This window comes from Lingula anatina, chromosome 1 (genome assembly GCF_051362555.1).
Source record: "Lingula anatina isolate TDL-2025a chromosome 1, LinAna3.0, whole genome shotgun sequence".
Classification (NCBI taxonomy): domain Eukaryota; kingdom Metazoa; phylum Brachiopoda; class Lingulata; order Lingulida; family Lingulidae; genus Lingula; species Lingula anatina.
This window is the reverse complement of record NC_141767.1, coordinates 70,892,470-70,911,486: the sequence shown is the minus strand read 5'-3', so window position 1 is coordinate 70,911,486 and position 19,017 is coordinate 70,892,470. Positions and strand designations below refer to the sequence as shown.

At 40.1% G+C, this 19,017-nt stretch overlaps 1 protein-coding gene and 1 long non-coding RNA gene across 8 annotated transcripts in view; both read right to left on the bottom strand.

Moving 5' to 3' along the window:
* Positions 1-19,017, bottom strand: part of LOC106173864 (uncharacterized) — a 48,050-nt gene that overhangs the window by 2,645 nt on the left and 26,388 nt on the right. For 3 of the 7 annotated variants that reach the window (XM_087000672.1, XM_087000677.1, XM_013555153.2), the window contains 11 exons: positions 13,148-13,213; positions 12,510-12,583; positions 10,614-10,732; positions 9,733-9,936; positions 8,926-9,348; positions 6,542-8,550; positions 6,084-6,205; positions 5,779-5,817; positions 4,865-4,979; positions 4,372-4,416; positions 39-152 (listed from right to left, as the gene is read on the bottom strand). In XM_087000672.1, coding sequence (XP_086856798.1) covers positions 39-152; positions 4,372-4,416; positions 4,865-4,979; positions 5,779-5,817; positions 6,084-6,205; positions 6,542-8,550; positions 8,926-9,348; positions 9,733-9,936; positions 10,614-10,732; positions 12,510-12,583; positions 13,148-13,213 — 3,330 coding nt within the window. The remainder of the gene's footprint in view (positions 1-38; positions 153-4,371; positions 4,417-4,864; positions 4,980-5,778; positions 5,818-6,083; positions 6,206-6,541; positions 8,551-8,925; positions 9,349-9,732; positions 9,937-10,613; positions 10,733-12,509; positions 12,584-13,147; positions 13,214-19,017) is intronic. The other 4 variants (XM_087000676.1, XM_087000673.1, XM_087000679.1 and 1 more) reach the window with 4 other exon arrangements.
* Positions 13,223-19,013, bottom strand: LOC147764943 (uncharacterized). Its single transcript, XR_015331900.1, has 2 exons — positions 16,050-19,013; positions 13,223-14,140 (listed from the first exon to the last, which is right to left on the bottom strand). It is a non-coding gene; the product is annotated as an uncharacterized LOC147764943 (long non-coding RNA).

Here is a 19,017-nt window from a genome sequence, read left to right as displayed (position 1 = left end):
TGATTCAGAAATGAAGAAATGTGGATATTTGGTATTACCTGTTCACGTTTTTGACGAACTTCCTCCTCCCGTTTTCTTTTCAGTCGTTCCTCTTCTTCCAACAACATTCTTCTGTGCTCGGCTGCCTCGCGCCTCTGCCGCTCTCGCAACTCCTGGAAGTAATGGCAAGAGACCTTATTACATGAATACTTCAGATTATTCCCTGCTAACAAATGCACAGTATGCACAACACATAGCAAAAAGAAAACAAATTTGTCAATGAAAACTTTGAGAAGTGAGTCCTTCCTTGACACACTCCTTACTTAGACTCAAACTTTGATTTTTTTCATGAAACTTACTGCAGGGAATTTCTTAGAGGCCGTTTTCAAAAATGAGGACAGGAAGTGATTTCTGACCATAAAAAAATTTCCTTCAGCCCATACAAATTTTCCAATATCTCAGAAATTACTGGTACAGCAAAAGTGCTAAAGTGAGAAACACCATAATCATATATGTCTAATAAGATATTGATAAGCAGACAGCAAACCTCACAAAAAATGAAAAAGAAAACTAGAGGATCAGAGAGGCGATACCGCCTCCGAATATTGTACCACCAGCTGGAGCAAGCGCATTCGTATAGACCCCCACATACACAAAATAAGGGGTGCAGCCACCAGTCTTGTGCTTGACAAGCTGTAAAAATGCAATCAACAAGAATTTTCAAAATATGCAAAAAATATATATAACTAAAAATGGTGCAATCAAAGTTAAGTTCATTGTAAGGTAGGTCAAAGGTCAATTTCAAGGTCACAGTAAATTGCCAGTATATGACTTCCTATCCAACTTCAATAGTAACTATGGACCTATCTCTGCCAGTTTTGGAGATAAAAGGGAAGCAAAATTTGCAAAGTTCAGTTCATGGTGAAAAGTAGGTCAAAGGTCAATTTCAAGGTCACAGTAAGATTGCCAGTATATGACTTCCTATTCAACTTCAATAGTAACTATGGACCTATCTCTGCCAGTTTTGGAGATAAAAGGGAAGCAAAATTTGCAAAGTTCAGTTCATGGTGAAAAGTAGGTCAAAGGTCAATTTCAAGGTCACATTTAGATTGCCAGTATATGACTTCCTATTCAACTTCAATAGTAACTATGGACCTATCTCTGCCAGTTTTGGAGATAAAAGGGAAGCAAAATTTGCAAAGTTCAGTTCATGGTGAAAAGAAGGTCAAAGGTCAATTTCAAGGTCACAGTAAAATTGCCAGTATATGACTTCCTATGCAAGTTCAATAGTAACTATGGACCTATCTCTGCCAGTTTTGGAGATAAAAGGGAAGCAAATTTTGCAAAGTTCAGTTCAAGGTGAAAAGTAGGTCAAAGGTCAATTTCAAGGTCACAGTAAAATTGCCAGTATATGACTTCCTATTCAAGTTCAATAGTAACTATGGACCTATCTCTGCCAGTTTTGGAGATAAAAGGGAAGCAAAATTTGCAAAGTTCAGTTCATGGTGATAAGTAGGTCAAAGGTCAATTTCAAGGTCACAGTAAGATTGCCAGTATATGACTTCCTATTCAACTTCAATAGTAACTATGGACCTATCTCTGCCAGTTTTGGAGATAAAAGGGAAGCAAAATTTGCAAAGTTCAGTTCATGGTGAAAAGTAGGTCAAAGGTCAATGTCAAGGTCACAGTAAGATTGCCAGTATATGACTTCCTATTCAACTTCAATAGTAACTATGGACCTATCTCTGCCAGTTTTGGAGATATAAGGGACTAAATGTTATAATTTTGGAGTTACCATAATGTGCCATAAATTTCCTACAGAAAAAATTAATTAAAATAAAGAAAAGGTCATTTTGGTCAAAGTTCTTGAAATGGGAGGTTCTCTGAAGTTGCAGAAGTTTAAATTTGATAAAATAATGTCATTTTTGACCACAAGTTGTCTGCTTTGCCAAGCATTATGTTTTATTTTTCCGGAGTTCAAAATTTATTATCCATTACCGTACTGCACATTTTTACGGAAGCCGACTGGTGCCATATGTTGAAAAAAAAAATTATCTCGAAATTTCGAGATAGCATTTTTTTTGTTCAAATTTCAAAATACTATCTCGAAATTTCGAGATAAATTTTTTTGCTCAAATATCAAAATGCTATCTCGAAATTTCGAGATAATTTTTTTTTTTGTTCAAATTTCAAAATGCTATCTCGAAATTTCGAGATAAAATTTTTTTTTGTTCAAATTTCAAAATAGTATCTCGAAATGTCGAGATAATTTTTTTTTCTACATATGGCACCAGTCGGCTTCCGTACATTTTCCTTTCACCACCAATATGTACTTTCTGATACAGCGTAACTCGAAAACCGTACGGAATACAAAAAAACCGAGACCACCTCCAGTGTTGGGCTTTACATGCTCTACAAAATGCAAAAAAGAATGGGTCTCTAGCATTAACGGTTCCCGAATTAGAGACAGTTTTCAGTTTCGGTATCTTATGGCCGCTACTCCTGTGAAAATGCACCGATTGACCCCAAATTCACGGAGATGAAAGATGACCTGAAGGGTAACACTTTCCAATAATATTATTGGTTAAGTCTGTGTGGCGTCTGAATAACAGGGCAAAAAAATTTTTTTTCGTAAAAAATTTCATTTTTTTGAAAATTTTGACCCATTTGACCTTGAAGTAAAGGTCAAAGGTCAAATCCGAGGGTATATTTGAAATCTACACATATGACTTTTGGAAAGCCGTCTATAGAAATTTTTCCCGTAACTCCTTCTGTAGGGTAGATAATTAGCATTTAATTTTGCCATTTTTAGACAAGGGTGCATTGCAATGAGTGCCACACCCAGACCCCAATACCGACAAAACCAAATTTTACGTGGAACGAGTTGAGATTATAGGTGACCTAAATCCATGAGATGGGTACGGGGGCCCTTACCGTCTAGGAGGAGAAGCGGTAACGGTAACATGGCGGCGGAGCCGGCGGAACGGACCGGACGGGACCGAAACCATGTGTACCGCCAGCGCTAACGCTGGTGGTAAATTTTTTTGTTCAAATTTCAAAATAGTATCTCGAAATTTCGAGATAATTTTTTTTTCTACATATGGCACCAGTGGGCTTCCGTACATTTTCCTTTCACCACCAATATGTACTTTTTGATACAGCGTAACTCGAAAACCGTATGGAATACAAAAAAAACGAGACCACCTCCAGTGTTGGGCTTTACATGCTCTACAAAATGCAAAAAAGAATGGGTCTCTAGCATTAACGGTTCCCGAATTAGAGACAGTTTTCAGTTTCGGTATCTTATGGCCGCTACTCCTGTGAAAATGCACCGATTGACCCCAAATTCACGGAGATGAAAGATGACCTGAAGGGTAACACTTTCCAATAATATTATTGGTTAAGTCTGTGTGGTGTCTGAATAACAGGGCAAAAAAATTTTTTTTCGTAAAAAATTTCATTTTTTTGAAAATTTTGGCCCATTAGACCTTGAAGTAAAGGTCAAAGGTCAAATCCGAGGGTATATTTGAAATCTACACATATGACTTTTGGAAAGCCGTCTGTAGAAAATTTTCCCGTAACTCCTTCCGTAGGGTAGATAATTAGCATTTAATTTTGCCATTTTTGGACAAGGGTGCATTGCAATGAGTGCCACACCCAGACCCCAATACCGACAAAGCCCAAATTTTACGTGGAACGAGTTGAGATTATAGGTGACCTAAATCCATGAGATGGGTATGGGGGGCCTTACCGTCTAGGAGGAGAAGCGGTAACGGTAGCCGTCCGGCGGAGCCGGCGGAGCCGGCGGAACGATCCGGACGAGACCGAAACCATGTGTACCGCCAGCGCTAACGCTGGTGGTACAATAATTAACTCCTATCTTAGATAGTCATGACTTCAAAAACCTGTGTCAATTTTTTGTTTCTCTAGCTCTTTATCAATTATGTGTGTGCAAGAGATACTGAGAGGACACAGCCAAATATAAATGAAAAGATATTTCTTTAGATACCCATGTTTCAGAAAGAACCATTACGAGTGCTTGCAGACAAGTCACAAAAAGACAAAATGCATACTGAAGGAATAAAATGTACAGTCGGTCAGCCAAGAACAGCCGATGCCTTAGTCCTGTTAGTAAAATGAAATTTTGAAAATTAGTAATTTTAGGACTTGCTAGCAGCACCATGCTTTCAAATGTGTGCAAAAATTACTGTAGTTATGTGCTAGATTGAAAAAGAATCTAAATAGAATTTGGCATGAATGAAGAGTTCATGATCTAGCTATATATTTCAAGATATACTAGATGATTTCACAGCAAAAGAGCTAAGTGCTGCTAACTACACCTCAACTCCCCATCACCACTACACTCAACACAGGAGGTACGTGCTGGTATACCTGTTCTGCTTGCAAACGCTCGCGCTCTCGGGCAACCTCCTCCGCCTGAAGAAAACGTCAGTCAACAACATGTGAACAATCAACAAAGTTTGTAACAACATGCATAATTCAGTGTCAGTAAATTAATCGGCTAACTGGAAGCTAAACCAGTGTGACAAGCTATGGTGGACTAGGACTCTTGTGGTTTACGGCCAGTTTTCACTGGTTTAGGGAAAATGGACCAGACATGAAATAAGGCACCCACCACAAGGCAACTGTCACACAGGTTAGCTCCCTTGATAACTTGATATAACTATTCATGCTGAAAATTATTTTAATCAGTACACTAACTTCAAAAGCTGATTTATGGAGCTCATAATGGGGAGAAATGAAAACACGAATTGTGACCTATGATGATTGTAAATTAAATCCTCTAATAATCCATGCTTGAAATCAACTCATGCTTGAAGGAAGAAACAGGTCTCTACTTCAAGATCTTCAACTCTTTACTGACCTTTTGTTTCTGTAAATATTCTTCATGTTCTCTCTCTCTCTTCTCCTGCTGGCGTGCTGCCCTCTCTTTCTGCTCATTACGCTCCTGTTCAAACCTCTGCAACATGCGATCTTGCCTGAAAACCAGAGTTTACATAAGACATTTTTAATGAAAAGAACCTTTGTGTACTACGCAACCTTGACCTTCCAACATTCATTATGCTGGGGCAGGGCACACTTTTACATGTTAAAATACAGAAGATGAACAAGGTTACAGAAAGCTTCTAGTTGATATTTCAAGCACATTTCTTGAGGCATGATCTCACGTCAAAAATAAATTTAACAGAAATTACTTATCAGCATTTTACTTGGAATAGTAACCACCGTTAATGTAATTTCCTTTCCCTTCTCCATAATATGCAATAATAAAACAACTTCCAACACCTGCTGCACTGACCATGTCATGTTTATATCACATGCCACATAACTGACATCTACAGTGCCACTCAACAACACAAATAATCTGTTAACACAAGAGTAATAAGAAGATATGTTATGTGGAACGTAGATATTTTAACAGACTACATATTAAAAGAAAGGAGACATAACAAAACTAAGTCAGTACAGATATATATATAAGATATACATAATGTATAATAAATTCAGAACCATAAGTCATTCAGACACCACATCTAGATGTTTATCAAATACGTAATAGATCTATACATAACACACACACACATATATATAATTTTGCGCATTCACCTATAAGCACACCCGAAGTTGTATATATATATATATATGAAAGAAGTATGGTTAATCCTGTCTAGATGAAATATTAATGCTACCCATGCTGTTGTCAGGCTACAGTACATGGAAATATTAGAGAGAGTGAGAGAGCGTAGTAGTTCCTAGCCTGTAGCCAGCCATACATACCTAGGGTCCTGAGCGGGGCCAGGTCGGTTCATGTAAGGTCTTAATTAAAATATGGCAATATCTTAATATACACATCATTTAGCCCAGTCCCAGAGAAGAGGCAATTTCCCCATGCGGTTCACTTGCCAAAATCATAGCTATGTCCTTCATGATGCCAAAACACATATGAGATGCACTTATACATTATTTTGTCACATGCTAATATTTTAGAAGAACACTTCACCTACTGAGCCACTCACTATGAATGAAGCCCTTAATCTTGTCTATATTAACCTAACCTAGTCAGCTGATTAACTCCTCCTCACCTTTCCTGTCTCTCTGCCTCTGCCTGTTGCTGCTGTCGCATGATCTCCTGATCTTTGTCTTGCATGCGCTGCTTCGACGTGTTCAAATTCTCCTGCATCATCCGCAGCATGGCCTGCCGACCCTGCAACATATAAGTAAACACTCAAATTTTTAGAAGCCCTATAAACATTTAACACTTAGGCAAATAGCTCAATCATATCTCAGCCAGAAAATCTTCATACACACATAAAGAAATTAATAAAGATATTAATAGAGATCTCTCTCTAATCCCTGTACATTCAGCTATAAAACAAGATTTATTATTGTAATAATAATAATAAATAACAATAACTTCATTGAGCACAGAAATGTTTTAAATTTAAATATGCTCTCTAAGTACCACAAAAAGATAAAAAAAGATATTAAAATTAATTATTTTTATTGAAAGTCAAAAAGGAGTAGTATATCCCAGACTTACTCTTGCTTTATCTGTCATATCTGTATCTTCATCATCGTCATCTTTTCCCTCCATCTCCTCCACACGTCGCTGGAACTCCTGCTCCAGACGTAATCTTCTCAGTCGCTCCTGCTCCTCTGGGCTTAGGCTCGGCTTGGACTGCAGCTCCTCTATCAGCTGATCTCGGTACCGACCCACTTCCTGCTGTTGGCGTTTTCGCACCTTTTCCTTCTCATCCTTCTCCCAGGGTGAAGGCGAGGATGGGGCATCCTGGACTGGTTCGTTCTTTACCCCCATGAGGCGGGACTGGGAATAAGAAGGGTGCTGTTGTTGCTGAGGGTGGGGAGGCCTCTGCTGTGACGGGGCTTGTTGTGGTTGTACCTGTTGCTGGTAAAGCTTTTGATTCTGCCATCTCTTTTGTGAGGCATTCTCCACATATTCTATGTCCTTCTGCCACTGCCTGCCCTCCTCCCTCTCGCTGCCAGCCCTGGGGCGCCTCATATCCTGGGGTTGTGGTTGCTGAGATTCATGGGGCCTGTGCTGGGGGTGCCCCTGGGGATGAAAGGGGCGGGGCTCCCCAGGGGACTTCTGTCTACCATCTGGTGGATATCTGCCATACTGCTGTGGTGAGGGGTGACTCTGGGGCGGATACCCTCCAGGTCCTCTTGGTGGCTCCCCCTGCTGGCGAGGCATATCATGGGGAGGTCCACGCCTCATGTCTGGTTCCCTGCGATAGCGGTCATCATGTCCCCCTGGTGGACTGGCAGGGCCAGGCTGGGGACCCCGGGGGTGGTGGTGTTCATAGGGGTCTGGCATGGGAGGCGGAGGCAGATCATCGTGGTAGCGTAACTCTTCTGGAGGTGGAGGCAGGTCTGCTGCAATCTCTGGTGGGGGTGGAGGCAATTCTGGAGATTCATTCCTTCTCCTCATCAGTTCCTGCTGAACATGAGGTGGCAAGTATCTGTCTGGCTGCAGAGTGACAGTCTCAGTGGCTGAGTGGCTCTGCTGGGGTCTCATGCCAGGAGGCTGAGGCTGTTGTTGCTGTGGCTGAGGTGGAGAGGGGTAACTAGGGCCACCATGGCCGTACGCTGGCTCGCGTGGGGCCTGTCTGGGATCAAAGAAATTAGGCTGTGTTTTCCTGTTATCTACCTGCATTCTGGGCACCTCCTGGGGGGCCACCCTGTCCCTGGGCTTGGGGGCCACAGAGGGTTTAGGGGCCACCGCGGGGGTCTCACGTCTCATCTGCTGCTGCATTTCTGCTGGACGCCTCATCTGGTCGTAAGGCGGGGTGAGACTGCGCTCTCGCGGCTGTGTGTTCTGGTAGAAATGAGGCTGCATTTGCTGATTATGAGCTGGAGAGCGGGGTATATCCTGCTGACTGTAGCTAGAAGATGGTGGTCCATGGTCGCGCTGCCAGTTAGGGACTTTGTTAGGATCAATAAAATCTGACCGTGGTCTGTTCTGATTGACATCCAACCTATCTTGAGCATAAATGTCTGACCTCGGTCTATCATTGCGCATTTGATTCTGTTGGTTGGCTTGTTGTTCTCTCATTGGTGGATAGTTCATTTCCTGCGGCCCTGGTCTGTTGCCATAATCTCGTGGGTGCTGTGGTTGCTGATATTTCTGAATCTCTTGATACTGTGGCCTCTCATGGCGCTCATTACGCATGTGGTCTGCATAGGGCTGCTGGAAGTTCTCATAGTTGTTCCTATCTCTTACATCATTCACATAGTCTCTGTTATCCCTGGTGTTAAGGTCAGGCTGAGAGGCAGCATGACGCGCCATCTCACCTCTCGACTGCTGGGCACGTGGAAGAGTGCTTGTTGACATGCCACGCATTCTGTCGTCGCGTGGAGGCTCATTTTTCAAATTACTGACAGACTGTGACCTCATAGAAGGGTCGTGTGGAGGATCCTGCATGCGCAGTTGTTGCTGCGACTGGCTGTTCAGCATGGGCTGCCTATAGGGGGCGTCTCTGATGTTTCCTGTGGAGGCATTGTGCAAGTTGTCGCGGGACTGCTGCTGATCTGAAACACACACAAATCAATGTGATTATCATACTTTTATCATGGTGTATTATGCCATAAATAAAAACTGAAGCATTTTAGCACTGCAATTAACTGCTAAAAAAAGCGTTTGGAAACCAGAATAAAAGTATTACAACATGCACTTACCTCCTCCTCTCTAAACAAACAACCAACATAATATCCAGATATTTGCCAATTGTAGTGTAAATCAAAAATAAAATGACTGTATATAAATGGAATATTTACACAAGACTTAATGTCAAAATCTACCATTCCGTCACTATTAAGACTTCCAGAAGCACCTAAAGCATGCACACACTGTGCGTGACATGAATTATACTGGCACATTGCACACCTCAGGCTTCAAGGACTTACTGTCTTCAGTATAGAGAGAAGTAAGGCTTTTACTGAACAGGCTCCTTGTGTGAAACCTTCCCTCTACTACGTCACTATAGATACGAGCCTTCTCATCCCGACGCTCAGCCTGTTGTATAATATCCAACAACTTAGGGCTGATAGAGCCAGAGTGAATAGAATGTCTCCGGACTGGCCTCTGAGAGTTGTTGTTTCTGTCACTCTTTTCAGAGAGTTTACGTAAAGGTCTTGGCAAAGTTTTTGCCTTGTTTTTCTTAATACTATCATTGAGATGACCCTGAAGCACTTCATTGTCCCTCCGTGCCTGCATGTCACGAAGTTCAGCTTCTCGGACAATGTCTTTCATGTTAACGGAGACTGTGCCCGACCTCCGTGCGCTGGTCAGTTCAAAGTAGTCCGGAACAGACAGGGACCTGGTGCGCTCTGCTCAGAAAGATGGGAGGAAGACATGGTTAAACTGACCCTGTTGTTCCATTAGGTCAGGACAAGAGAGAGATGCAAGGGTGAGGAAGTAACGGGCAGGCCCTGACAGATCACTTCACCAGTTTTATACTGGGTTTTAAATAGTTTTACATTTTTTTTACTAAATTTGTACAGTGTTCACTGTATGAAACAAATTTGGGCATTGACTTTTCATGTTCTAAACAAATCCACAATACAGCTGTTGTTATGTCAACAGCAGACAAGGCTGTCGTGACAGGATTCTCCGCCCACGCTGTCTCCTCCCTGCATCTCTCTCTCTGGTACACATGTTAGAGCAGGGGGCAGGGTTAGGGGTGTGGCACGGCCACAGAAGAGACCACCTACTTGCAAGTGCTGGTGAGGACCTGTACTGGCCCTGTTGGTGGAGAGGTCTGGGTTCCATGTGTGCTGGGGGTCCTCCATCTCTCTGATCAGGGGCCACCTGTCTCATGGGGCTGCCATCTTTGGGTCCATTCATATCAAACCTGCCTTCACTCACTGGGCGTGGCTTGCCCCCACCCTGGGGAGTGACACGCTTGGCAGGGGAAGCTGAAATGTGAAAAACACACTGGGTTATTGGTAATCAAAAAAAAAAACTTTTTTTTTTTTTTTTTTTTGAAGAAGTAATACACCCCATTTCCATAGATTTTTAGATAGATCTATCCCTGTGGGGAGTCTCACTAGATTACTGTCAGCTTGGCCAGCTTAAGCGTCTGTCTCGCCTACTAAAAGCTGTAAGGGGGTAATTAACTATGGTGCCCGCTCGGCTGACTGCAATTTAGCGTGAACCCCCAGGGAGTTAGGTCGATCTAAATCTTAATCTTTAGATCGCTCTAAATCTCTGGTAAAGCACCAATATTTTCCATCTGGAAATTAAAGCACTACAGCCACTACTTGTAACTTGTTACCCTTAATGCCAATCCTGACTAACTTCAGCTTCCACGCACATCCAATTATTTCTTAGTGGTAATTGAAAACAAGCAGGACGGTATACACTCTCTTATTCTGCCTACTTATTAAATTGAAAACGACACCTGTAATATAACCCTTCATCACAAGAACACGCACTGCGCAGAATGATAATCAGGCTTACTTCAACTTTAGCACACATTACTTTTCCTTGTACAAAAATACTCATTTCACAAGACCATTAAGGAAGAAAATTCCTACAGAACACAACTCCCATAGCTCATGTTGTTGTGTGGGTGTGAGACTGAAGATCTTACCTCTCTGCATGACTGGGGATGGCTGGCTCAGCAAGGTGGCCAGACCGTGGTAGATAGCACCCTGTTTGGCCACTCGGAGGGTCACCGTGTGGCCAGTTTTGGTCATCAATTCTGCAGCTCTACAAGTAAGGAGAATACAATACTGTAGAGATTTTGAAAGAGATTGTGAAAACATTTAGACTGATAACAGCATTGTGTAAATAAATTCAACAGCATTCATAATTATAACTTCTGCAACATTTATGGCACAACTGGTTAATTTTCACTTCAATCTGATGAGTTTACAAAAAAATATGACGCGATGAAAGCTTGGTTCTTGAATGCCCCTGTATACAAGCTAACACACATGCCCTATCTTTAATATCAACAATACAGGTCAGGTTCCCCTTCCTTGCAAACATTACACAAAGAACTACTAAATACACAGTGTGTGTGATAAAATTTCAGGATTAACTCATATAACCAGGCAGTCACTAAACTGTCTTTGTGCTCTTCATTAATTATGGACACAGTCCTCTACTACAGGAAGCAAGCACCTGATGATCAATTTTTTCAACAAAAAGCTGCTCGAGACAAATATGGCTTTCTTTTCCTGCGTACTTAGGTGAAATCAATAAGTCAACAGAACAAAGTCTGTCTGAGAGAGGTCATGCTTGGGAAATCACACCTTTCACTTTCAGTATGGATTGATTTAGCAAATTTGCAATTCATAACAAAGTCACAAAGTCGATTGCAAATCTAATTGCCACCATAGCCTACTACAGGCTAATGTCACATTTCTCAAGTTGCATTCACACTACAGTTAAGTCCACCCTTCTCAGGTAGATTTATCACAGGCATCAAATCATCAAATGTATGCCAGTCTGTGAGAAAGGTCGTCCTACCTGCAATGTGAACAGGACTAAGTGACAAAGAGATTAGTTAAGACTTGTTACACCCACACGAAGCTTTACTTTTTGAGTAAATAAAATAGTTCCCACAATCAGTAAATATTTCAAGGTCTACTGCATCTTAGAAGTTCTTATGTATGTCTTTTAAAAATACAAAGCCACTAAATCCTCTGTTTACTCTCAGGACTGGTTTACATGTATTGTATAATCTGCACAAACAGTTCAGGAAAGGACGGACTGATTGGTTGTCAACCATCCTCTATATCTTACATTATGTTCTAAAGCTAAAATGTCATGAAAAGAGTCAAAACACCACACAGCAGATCTTTTAACTGCATCAATGAAACATAAATGAATACAATGATATCAATATCTTTGACTTATAGAAAACCATATTTTTGGACCACAATGTAATAAAAGAAAGATCTCCTCCCAAGAGTCCCTATATCAGTGTATCAGGCCTGCTAACTACCTCTGAGCCTCTGTGATAAAATGTCCCTGCATAGTTCACAGTTACCTGTAACAAATAGTCCTTCTTATACCCACCCAACAAGGCTTACAGCTATCTTTAACTATTGTCTTGAAAACAAACTCAGCAAGGCTCACGGTTACTTTTAGCTAACCTCTTGAAAACCCACACAGCAAAGAACGTGTTTTCAGCTAAATCACATCACCAGATATTTGTTTAATACATTTCACAAAGTGTGAATTGATTCTAATCTAAACCAGTTTTTGGTGCCCTTCCTACAGTTTATAGAATCTTATCATACTATTTCCAACTATCTCAGGTTACTGGAAAAAACATGCAATCCTCCTAATAAAACAACGACTTCAAAGACCCGCGGTCGTTCAATCTTATCTTGGTTGCATGAGAAAAAACATAAGTTGACACTGAGATAGGTCCTACATGCAAAAATGGCCTAACAATAAGTTTGAGTAAAACCAGAAAGATAACGGCATCATGAAAAAATGTTGACTTGAAATATCTCATTAAACCTGGACTTACTTTTCTTGTGTGAGTCCCACCAGGCTTTTGCCGTCCACCTCCAACAATTGGTCACCTGCCTGGAGCTGACCATTCTGGGGAGAAAAGAATACATTATATCTTTTAGCTGACATTGTAACAACTTCTTCAGAAAAGTGGTAAGAAAAAAATCAAGAAAAATCAGCAAACAGCAATAGATGTTGGTGCAAATATTCTGAATATTTTTTATCTGACATTATTATAACTGCTTGAGGATAAGGAAGGTGAAAATAAAAAAAATCTAGAAAGTTAGTTAAGCAAACAGCGACAGGTGCTGTTGCAAATATTTTAAAATAATTAAGATGCCATTTACCAACCAAACAACATAAAAAAGAAACCTATTTGCTTAACCATTAACATTGATGACATAATTCAAAGTTTTTTAACAGCCCACTTCTTTAACAAAAACACTGATGTCGTACATCAAATTTGTGTAAAATATTATTTTAACATTTCTAGAAGCACTGTTCAACAAACCCGGGCAAACTAAAATTAAATGTATTATGCAAGGTAAATTATTCAGATGTTTCCTAATAATCAACACATTCTTTTATTATCTTACATTACTTCATTATTTCTCAATAACGTCAATGTCCTCCTTCATGTCACATATGACTTACCAAAGCAGCTGCCCCTCCTGTTACCACAGACTTGACGTAAATTCCACGATCTTTCTGCCCCTCGCCCTAATGTAACAAGTAAAACAGGATTAGCAACAGCTCACAAGAAATGATCAAAACTTTCATCCAGAGATTCAAACTGACAAATAGCTCCTCCTGCCCTCTCTCACTCACCCACGGGGGCCACACTTCACTCAGCAGGGGGGCAAAGCACCAAACACAAATTGCATATTAACAATAAAATTAAATTTCAAGCAACTATAAAAGTATGGCATGATTAAAATTACATATAACATCCCACTCAACTAATGAAAGAGTCGCAGAGGTAGAGGTTAGTAAAGCGGTTAATGGAAAAAACATTCTACAAATTACATGCCTGTAAAAATCATTTTAACTTCGAATATAATGCTGCATTTAATTGATTTATGCTGCCATTAAAATGGTTGTGTAAAAGGTAGTATATAAGTGGTGCCCTGGCTCCCCCCTGCCTCACTCTCATCAACATTTTAACACATACACACTGGGGACTGGGACGGCTCACATACTGGGGGAGACACCTATGGGAATTATAACTCAATATTTACTTCCATTTAACTTTTTACAAAGACATGGGACTGGTGAACTATGACAATATTTTAAAAACAAGCCACTTTAAAGTGGGACAATTTGTACCTCAGTGCAAGTTTAAAGCTCAAATCTACTGAATACAGCCTTTTCAAATTAACAGGAATAACTACAGCTTTAACCAACTGGCTTTTATTTACAAAACTAAAGAAAGAAATAAAAGGCTGTAATTTTTAATTCGAAAAATCTATTTAAATTATTATGAGCATTCAGTTTGCCCACTCACTAGGGCAGTGTGTAGTTTTTCACTTGTCAAGTTTGTCCTCACGGTTTATTAGGTGAGAAGAATGGTTGTTTCACGGCTCCCACTGCAGGCATTGTGTGGCTGCTACTGACCTACCTCTCACGGTAATAGATTCCTTCACAGCACTAAATAAAAATCTTATTCACTCAGCCCCAGCCTTCCCTGCCAAGGGGTTGGAGTGATAACACAGGAAAATTTGAACAGAAAGCTAAAGAAAACAGATGAATGCTAATGATATTTGCCACTGGGGAAGCTGATTTTCTCTCTCTCTCTCTCTCTCTCTCTCTCTCTCTCTCTCTCTCTCTCTCTCTCTCTCTCTCTCTCTCTCAGACAAATCCTATCAGGATAAAAAAAATAATTTGCTACGGTCATGACAAGATATTTCACTTTGCCATGTAAATGCTGTCAGGAGGCAGTGGGGAACTGGCAGACATCTCAGACTAAGTGGAGAATATGTGTTCCAAAACAACATTTATTAAGGAATGGCAGAGTGTCAGGTTTGACATTTGGTATGCTGCTGGCAGCGTAATTATCTCAGCTTCACCTCACAATTTCTCCCTGACTGCAGGACACCAGTTCACATCTCCACTGATCACATGACCTAGCCAGTCAACCAGTGATGTGACAGCCATATACAGACAACTGGGTTTAAAATATGGGAAGAAAAGTGCACAATAACCACTGACAAATGGTTTGACAGAAGAGACAAATTTTTTGACTCAATACATTTACCCATTTACCAAGTACTTTGAATATGACAAGCCAAAATATCCTTGTTATTTTATTCCCACCACCAAGTCACGAACTCCTGGATAAGGGTGAGACCCAGGCTTCCCCAGATGGTCCTTTCTGTAGACACCACAATAGATAGGCTAAACTTTGTACACAACCTTATCAGTTTGATTGTGAGACCATACAAAGCCAAAAATTCTTGCCTATTTTCGACTCTGACTACCCACTTTTCACAAACAAAAAGATTCCAGTCAGGCTCATAAGATGGGCAGCTTCAATTTATAATCATAGAAATGTCTCGGCAATAGTGCATGTTTAAAAAACACTCCAAATGCCTTGAGTGACTTCACATGAATACAATACTCCCCTTCTCAAATATGCCTTTGGCACTTTCTCCAAATCTAATCCATAATCTCCTTACTTCATAGCAGCTGGGAGTTCTAATGTTTCACTAGAGCTCCACCAAAATGGTTGACTACAAACAGCAGATGTTTGTTATCTGCATTTTTATAAAATATGGTTTTAACACCTGCAGCTTGAGTGGGCTTAGATTTCTAACTTGTGCACAACATATTTAAAGACATGCCCACGCAGCTATTAAAGGGCGTGGTGGGTAAGACATGAGAAAAAAAAACTTTCTTCAATAACAAAATATCATGAGAAAAAAAACAGTGCGAATAATCCTCTCTAGTTAATCTTTGGATAAAAATTGATCAAAAAGCAATCCATTCTGCGTTGATTTAATAATATTGAAGTATCTATATATATCTACTGTCCCTAGAGTAAGGGTACATATACTGGGTCACAACAGGTTCTCCCTAAGAGTGTGGGACATTACCTACCACACCATCCAGGTAGTCCGTTCTCCACATCGGGAGAACTGCTACCTTACCCAGTACGCCATCAGCGGAGTTTGTTAAGTTAAAAGATTGTGTGAAAACACGAGAAACACTTCCCCAGCAGGCAAAACCTCCAAAAACACACTTAGACCTCACGTTCTATGAACTGGGAGAAATCTCCAGAGCAGTGATTACGTCAGCCTTTTCTTCCCTGTTTCAACAAGATTAGTTACACTTAACACAGCCTAATGACTGCAGAGAACAGCTGATTGTCCTCTTAATACTCACTGCACCTCAATACCTGCCTAGAACACTGCAGGTGAACAGGTGACAACAAATAGACTGAAAAATAACATATTTAATATGTGACAGTTAAACAAATCAATTTATCACATCATGATTAAGAAGACGTAGTAATCCTTGATAAGCTCAACATGGAGACAGCAGTAATTTCCTCTCCTACCTTTGCTACTACAGGTCTTCACAGCGACATGTACACCTACGACGTCTGACAGCGTACAACTCGCCCTCAGGTCATTGTTATGCTAATCAGGACCCAAGCGTCTAGCTTATTTGTGTACATGCTTCAGCTCCCCAATAGAGGGCATTCATTGCAGGCATGCTGGAAGAATGCGTGGAACAAACCACCACAAATACCTCTTCAAACAAACTTGGGTATTTACTCCACTAATCAGGAAAGTAGTTGTCAACCAAGACAAACTGCTGAATTATTCTTTAACACTTTTTAACAAATGAATTGATAAGAATCTCTAACTGACCCATTTTAAAGAGAAAAACATGCTACCATGGGCAATACTTGGAAGCCTTTCCAAAAAGTATTAATTTTTTAAACATTTAGATCTGTGGCAATGCACATTTATATCAGAAAATGCATAAAACTAGGGTTTAGCTGTTGACTAAAATTAAGTTGACTGGTTCATTAATCAAGTGACCTGACTGAAGCCCAATCCATTGCTTTTAGCTAAATTGATGAAAACAAATTACCATGGATGTAAAACTACAATAATCTCTCATGTTTTGATATGATGCCTTTCCAAGTTTGTTATCAGAGCTACATACGCAATCCCTGTGGAATAACCTGTTTAAACACTCCAATTAAAACCTCATCTTACCTACTTTGTCAGCCAAACTCCCAACTCAATACTCTCACCATGAGTTAGTCAGGGATATCAGTTGAGATTTGCTTTGCTTTTCAAATGGTAAAAAGGTTTCAGCACAGTTAGGCCATAGGAATGGTATTGGTCAGAACGGGATTGAGGGCACTATAATACTAGGATGGTGGCCTTTATTCAAGTGCATTTCTCTAGTTAACAAAAGGCTGCCCCATCCTTCCCAGAGCTGTGGCCATCTTCAGATATCTTCCATAGAACACTGGGCCAGTTCAGCTTGAGCTCAAATACCACATGCCTCAGTTGCCCCAACCAAAGGCCCAGTGGCCCCTGTTTTGTTCAAAGCAGCCTGGCATACTAACAGATATCCCTTTAGACACACACCCCAGAGCAGGGTGAAAGAAGATCAACCCGATAAGCTTGGTCAGAAATACCTAAACTCACCTAATCTTTTGCATGTTTTTGAATTCCCATATCCAGCAAATTAGCTCTAAATAAAATAGGTGAGGAATGCAGTATTCAAACAAGTTGACCTGTTGGGAAATAAACTACACAAAGGAGTAGGTATGATAAGTTTACAGAGGTGATTCCTCCTGATTGTTAAAGTAGGACTATAACAATGCTGCAAATGACTTTAATTAATGTGGTTATCTTCACAAGGTTTATTTTAAGAAAAATATCTGAAATTTTACACTTAATTTAAAGACATTTTTCCTGAATTTCAGATCTAGACCGAAACTAGAGAAGGGTAGAATATAGACATAATAGAAAACCCCAGAGCTTGGCATTCTAATTGCATCCCTCACAGTGGTATCCTGAGTGAAATAAGATCACCTCATCTCCTGGCTTCCTCACTGACAGTGGGGACTCTCACCTTGACAGGAGGACCAGGACAATGTGACAGCCAGTCCCGTTCTAAATCACTTCATACCCTGACTGATAACCATCTACATCATCTTAAGTAATAAAATATTATGCCAGGAGCTGAATGATGAATTTCCTAAGAGCCATTATATGACAAATCACTCTCTCTTTTCTCCATTACCATTAGAATGCTATTTAGATGACTAGGTTAGATTTTTTTAGTTCACTAGATTTCCGTGCTTTCATTTTTTATTATATCTAGCTCATTTTCAATAATTTTTTCTACATATTTAAATTTGAAAGTAGCCCCAGACTTGAGCTACCTTAATCAAAGCCAAGTGATTGTTCACCTATCCACTAGTTTATTAACTGGTGAATGTGTAAGATAATGTCAAACAAGTCTTTTCCCTGGTAATAAATATTCCACACCAAATCAATATCCCTGCACTTTTTCCTGTTTTAATTACAACCTTATGAAAATTATCTTTCCAGGGGTTTCATGTTTGGGAATTGTGAAACTCACAAAGGAGATATGATATTCAGTGACATTTCCAAAGTTTTAGCCAAAGAAGTGATATAGCCCTATTCATGTTCTAAGAATTACGTATTTCTAATGTACTCGCATGAGAACAATATTACCTATGGCGGTACTTAGTAGGCAAAATGTTATTGCACTGCATTTTAGTTGGCTTTAAAATACCTTTAGACAGCAAGGCTGTGGCATATACAGACACCAAACAGCAAAAAAATTGTAATAATACTTAGATAAGTATAAACACAGTAAAAGGGGGGCATCACGCTGACACACACTTATTCAATTTCATACCTTTTCTGTCCAAACTTATCACTCTCATAATTCATAAATCATATATAAAGATATAAACCAACATTTCACATGTGTAAGTTCCACATACTTCTCAGGTTGAATAAATCCAATGAACTTCAACTCCACCCAGTGTCATTAAAACATAACTCTGCCATTAAAAATACCTCTTAAAGGCATGTCTGGTTCAGGTATTCTAGATGGTACCATATACAATGGTCATGATGCCATTAGAACAGGTTAAGTCAGTACATCAGATAGGGGGAACCTTTCAGTAAACACTGGGGATCAGCAATTAGATGTATTCAGCCTGAGCTTTCACGTGTTAGCAGTTAACTGTTATCTTCTGTTAGAGCATGTTGTACATGGTGAAAAAAACATTAAACCATGGGCCCGCTGTGAGATGACACAAATATTGTCTCCTTTTTTATTTTAGTTTCTTTGTAAATGACATCATCTTTGCACTCTCCCTCTTCTCTTCAAATCATCGCCTTAAGTTTACATGGCATGTTCACTGGATTTTGCAATAAAAAATAAATAAACTGACATCAAAATGAGGAGCAGACAGTCTTTGTGTGTCATCCCACAGTATGTGGTGTGTCTGATAAGGAGCA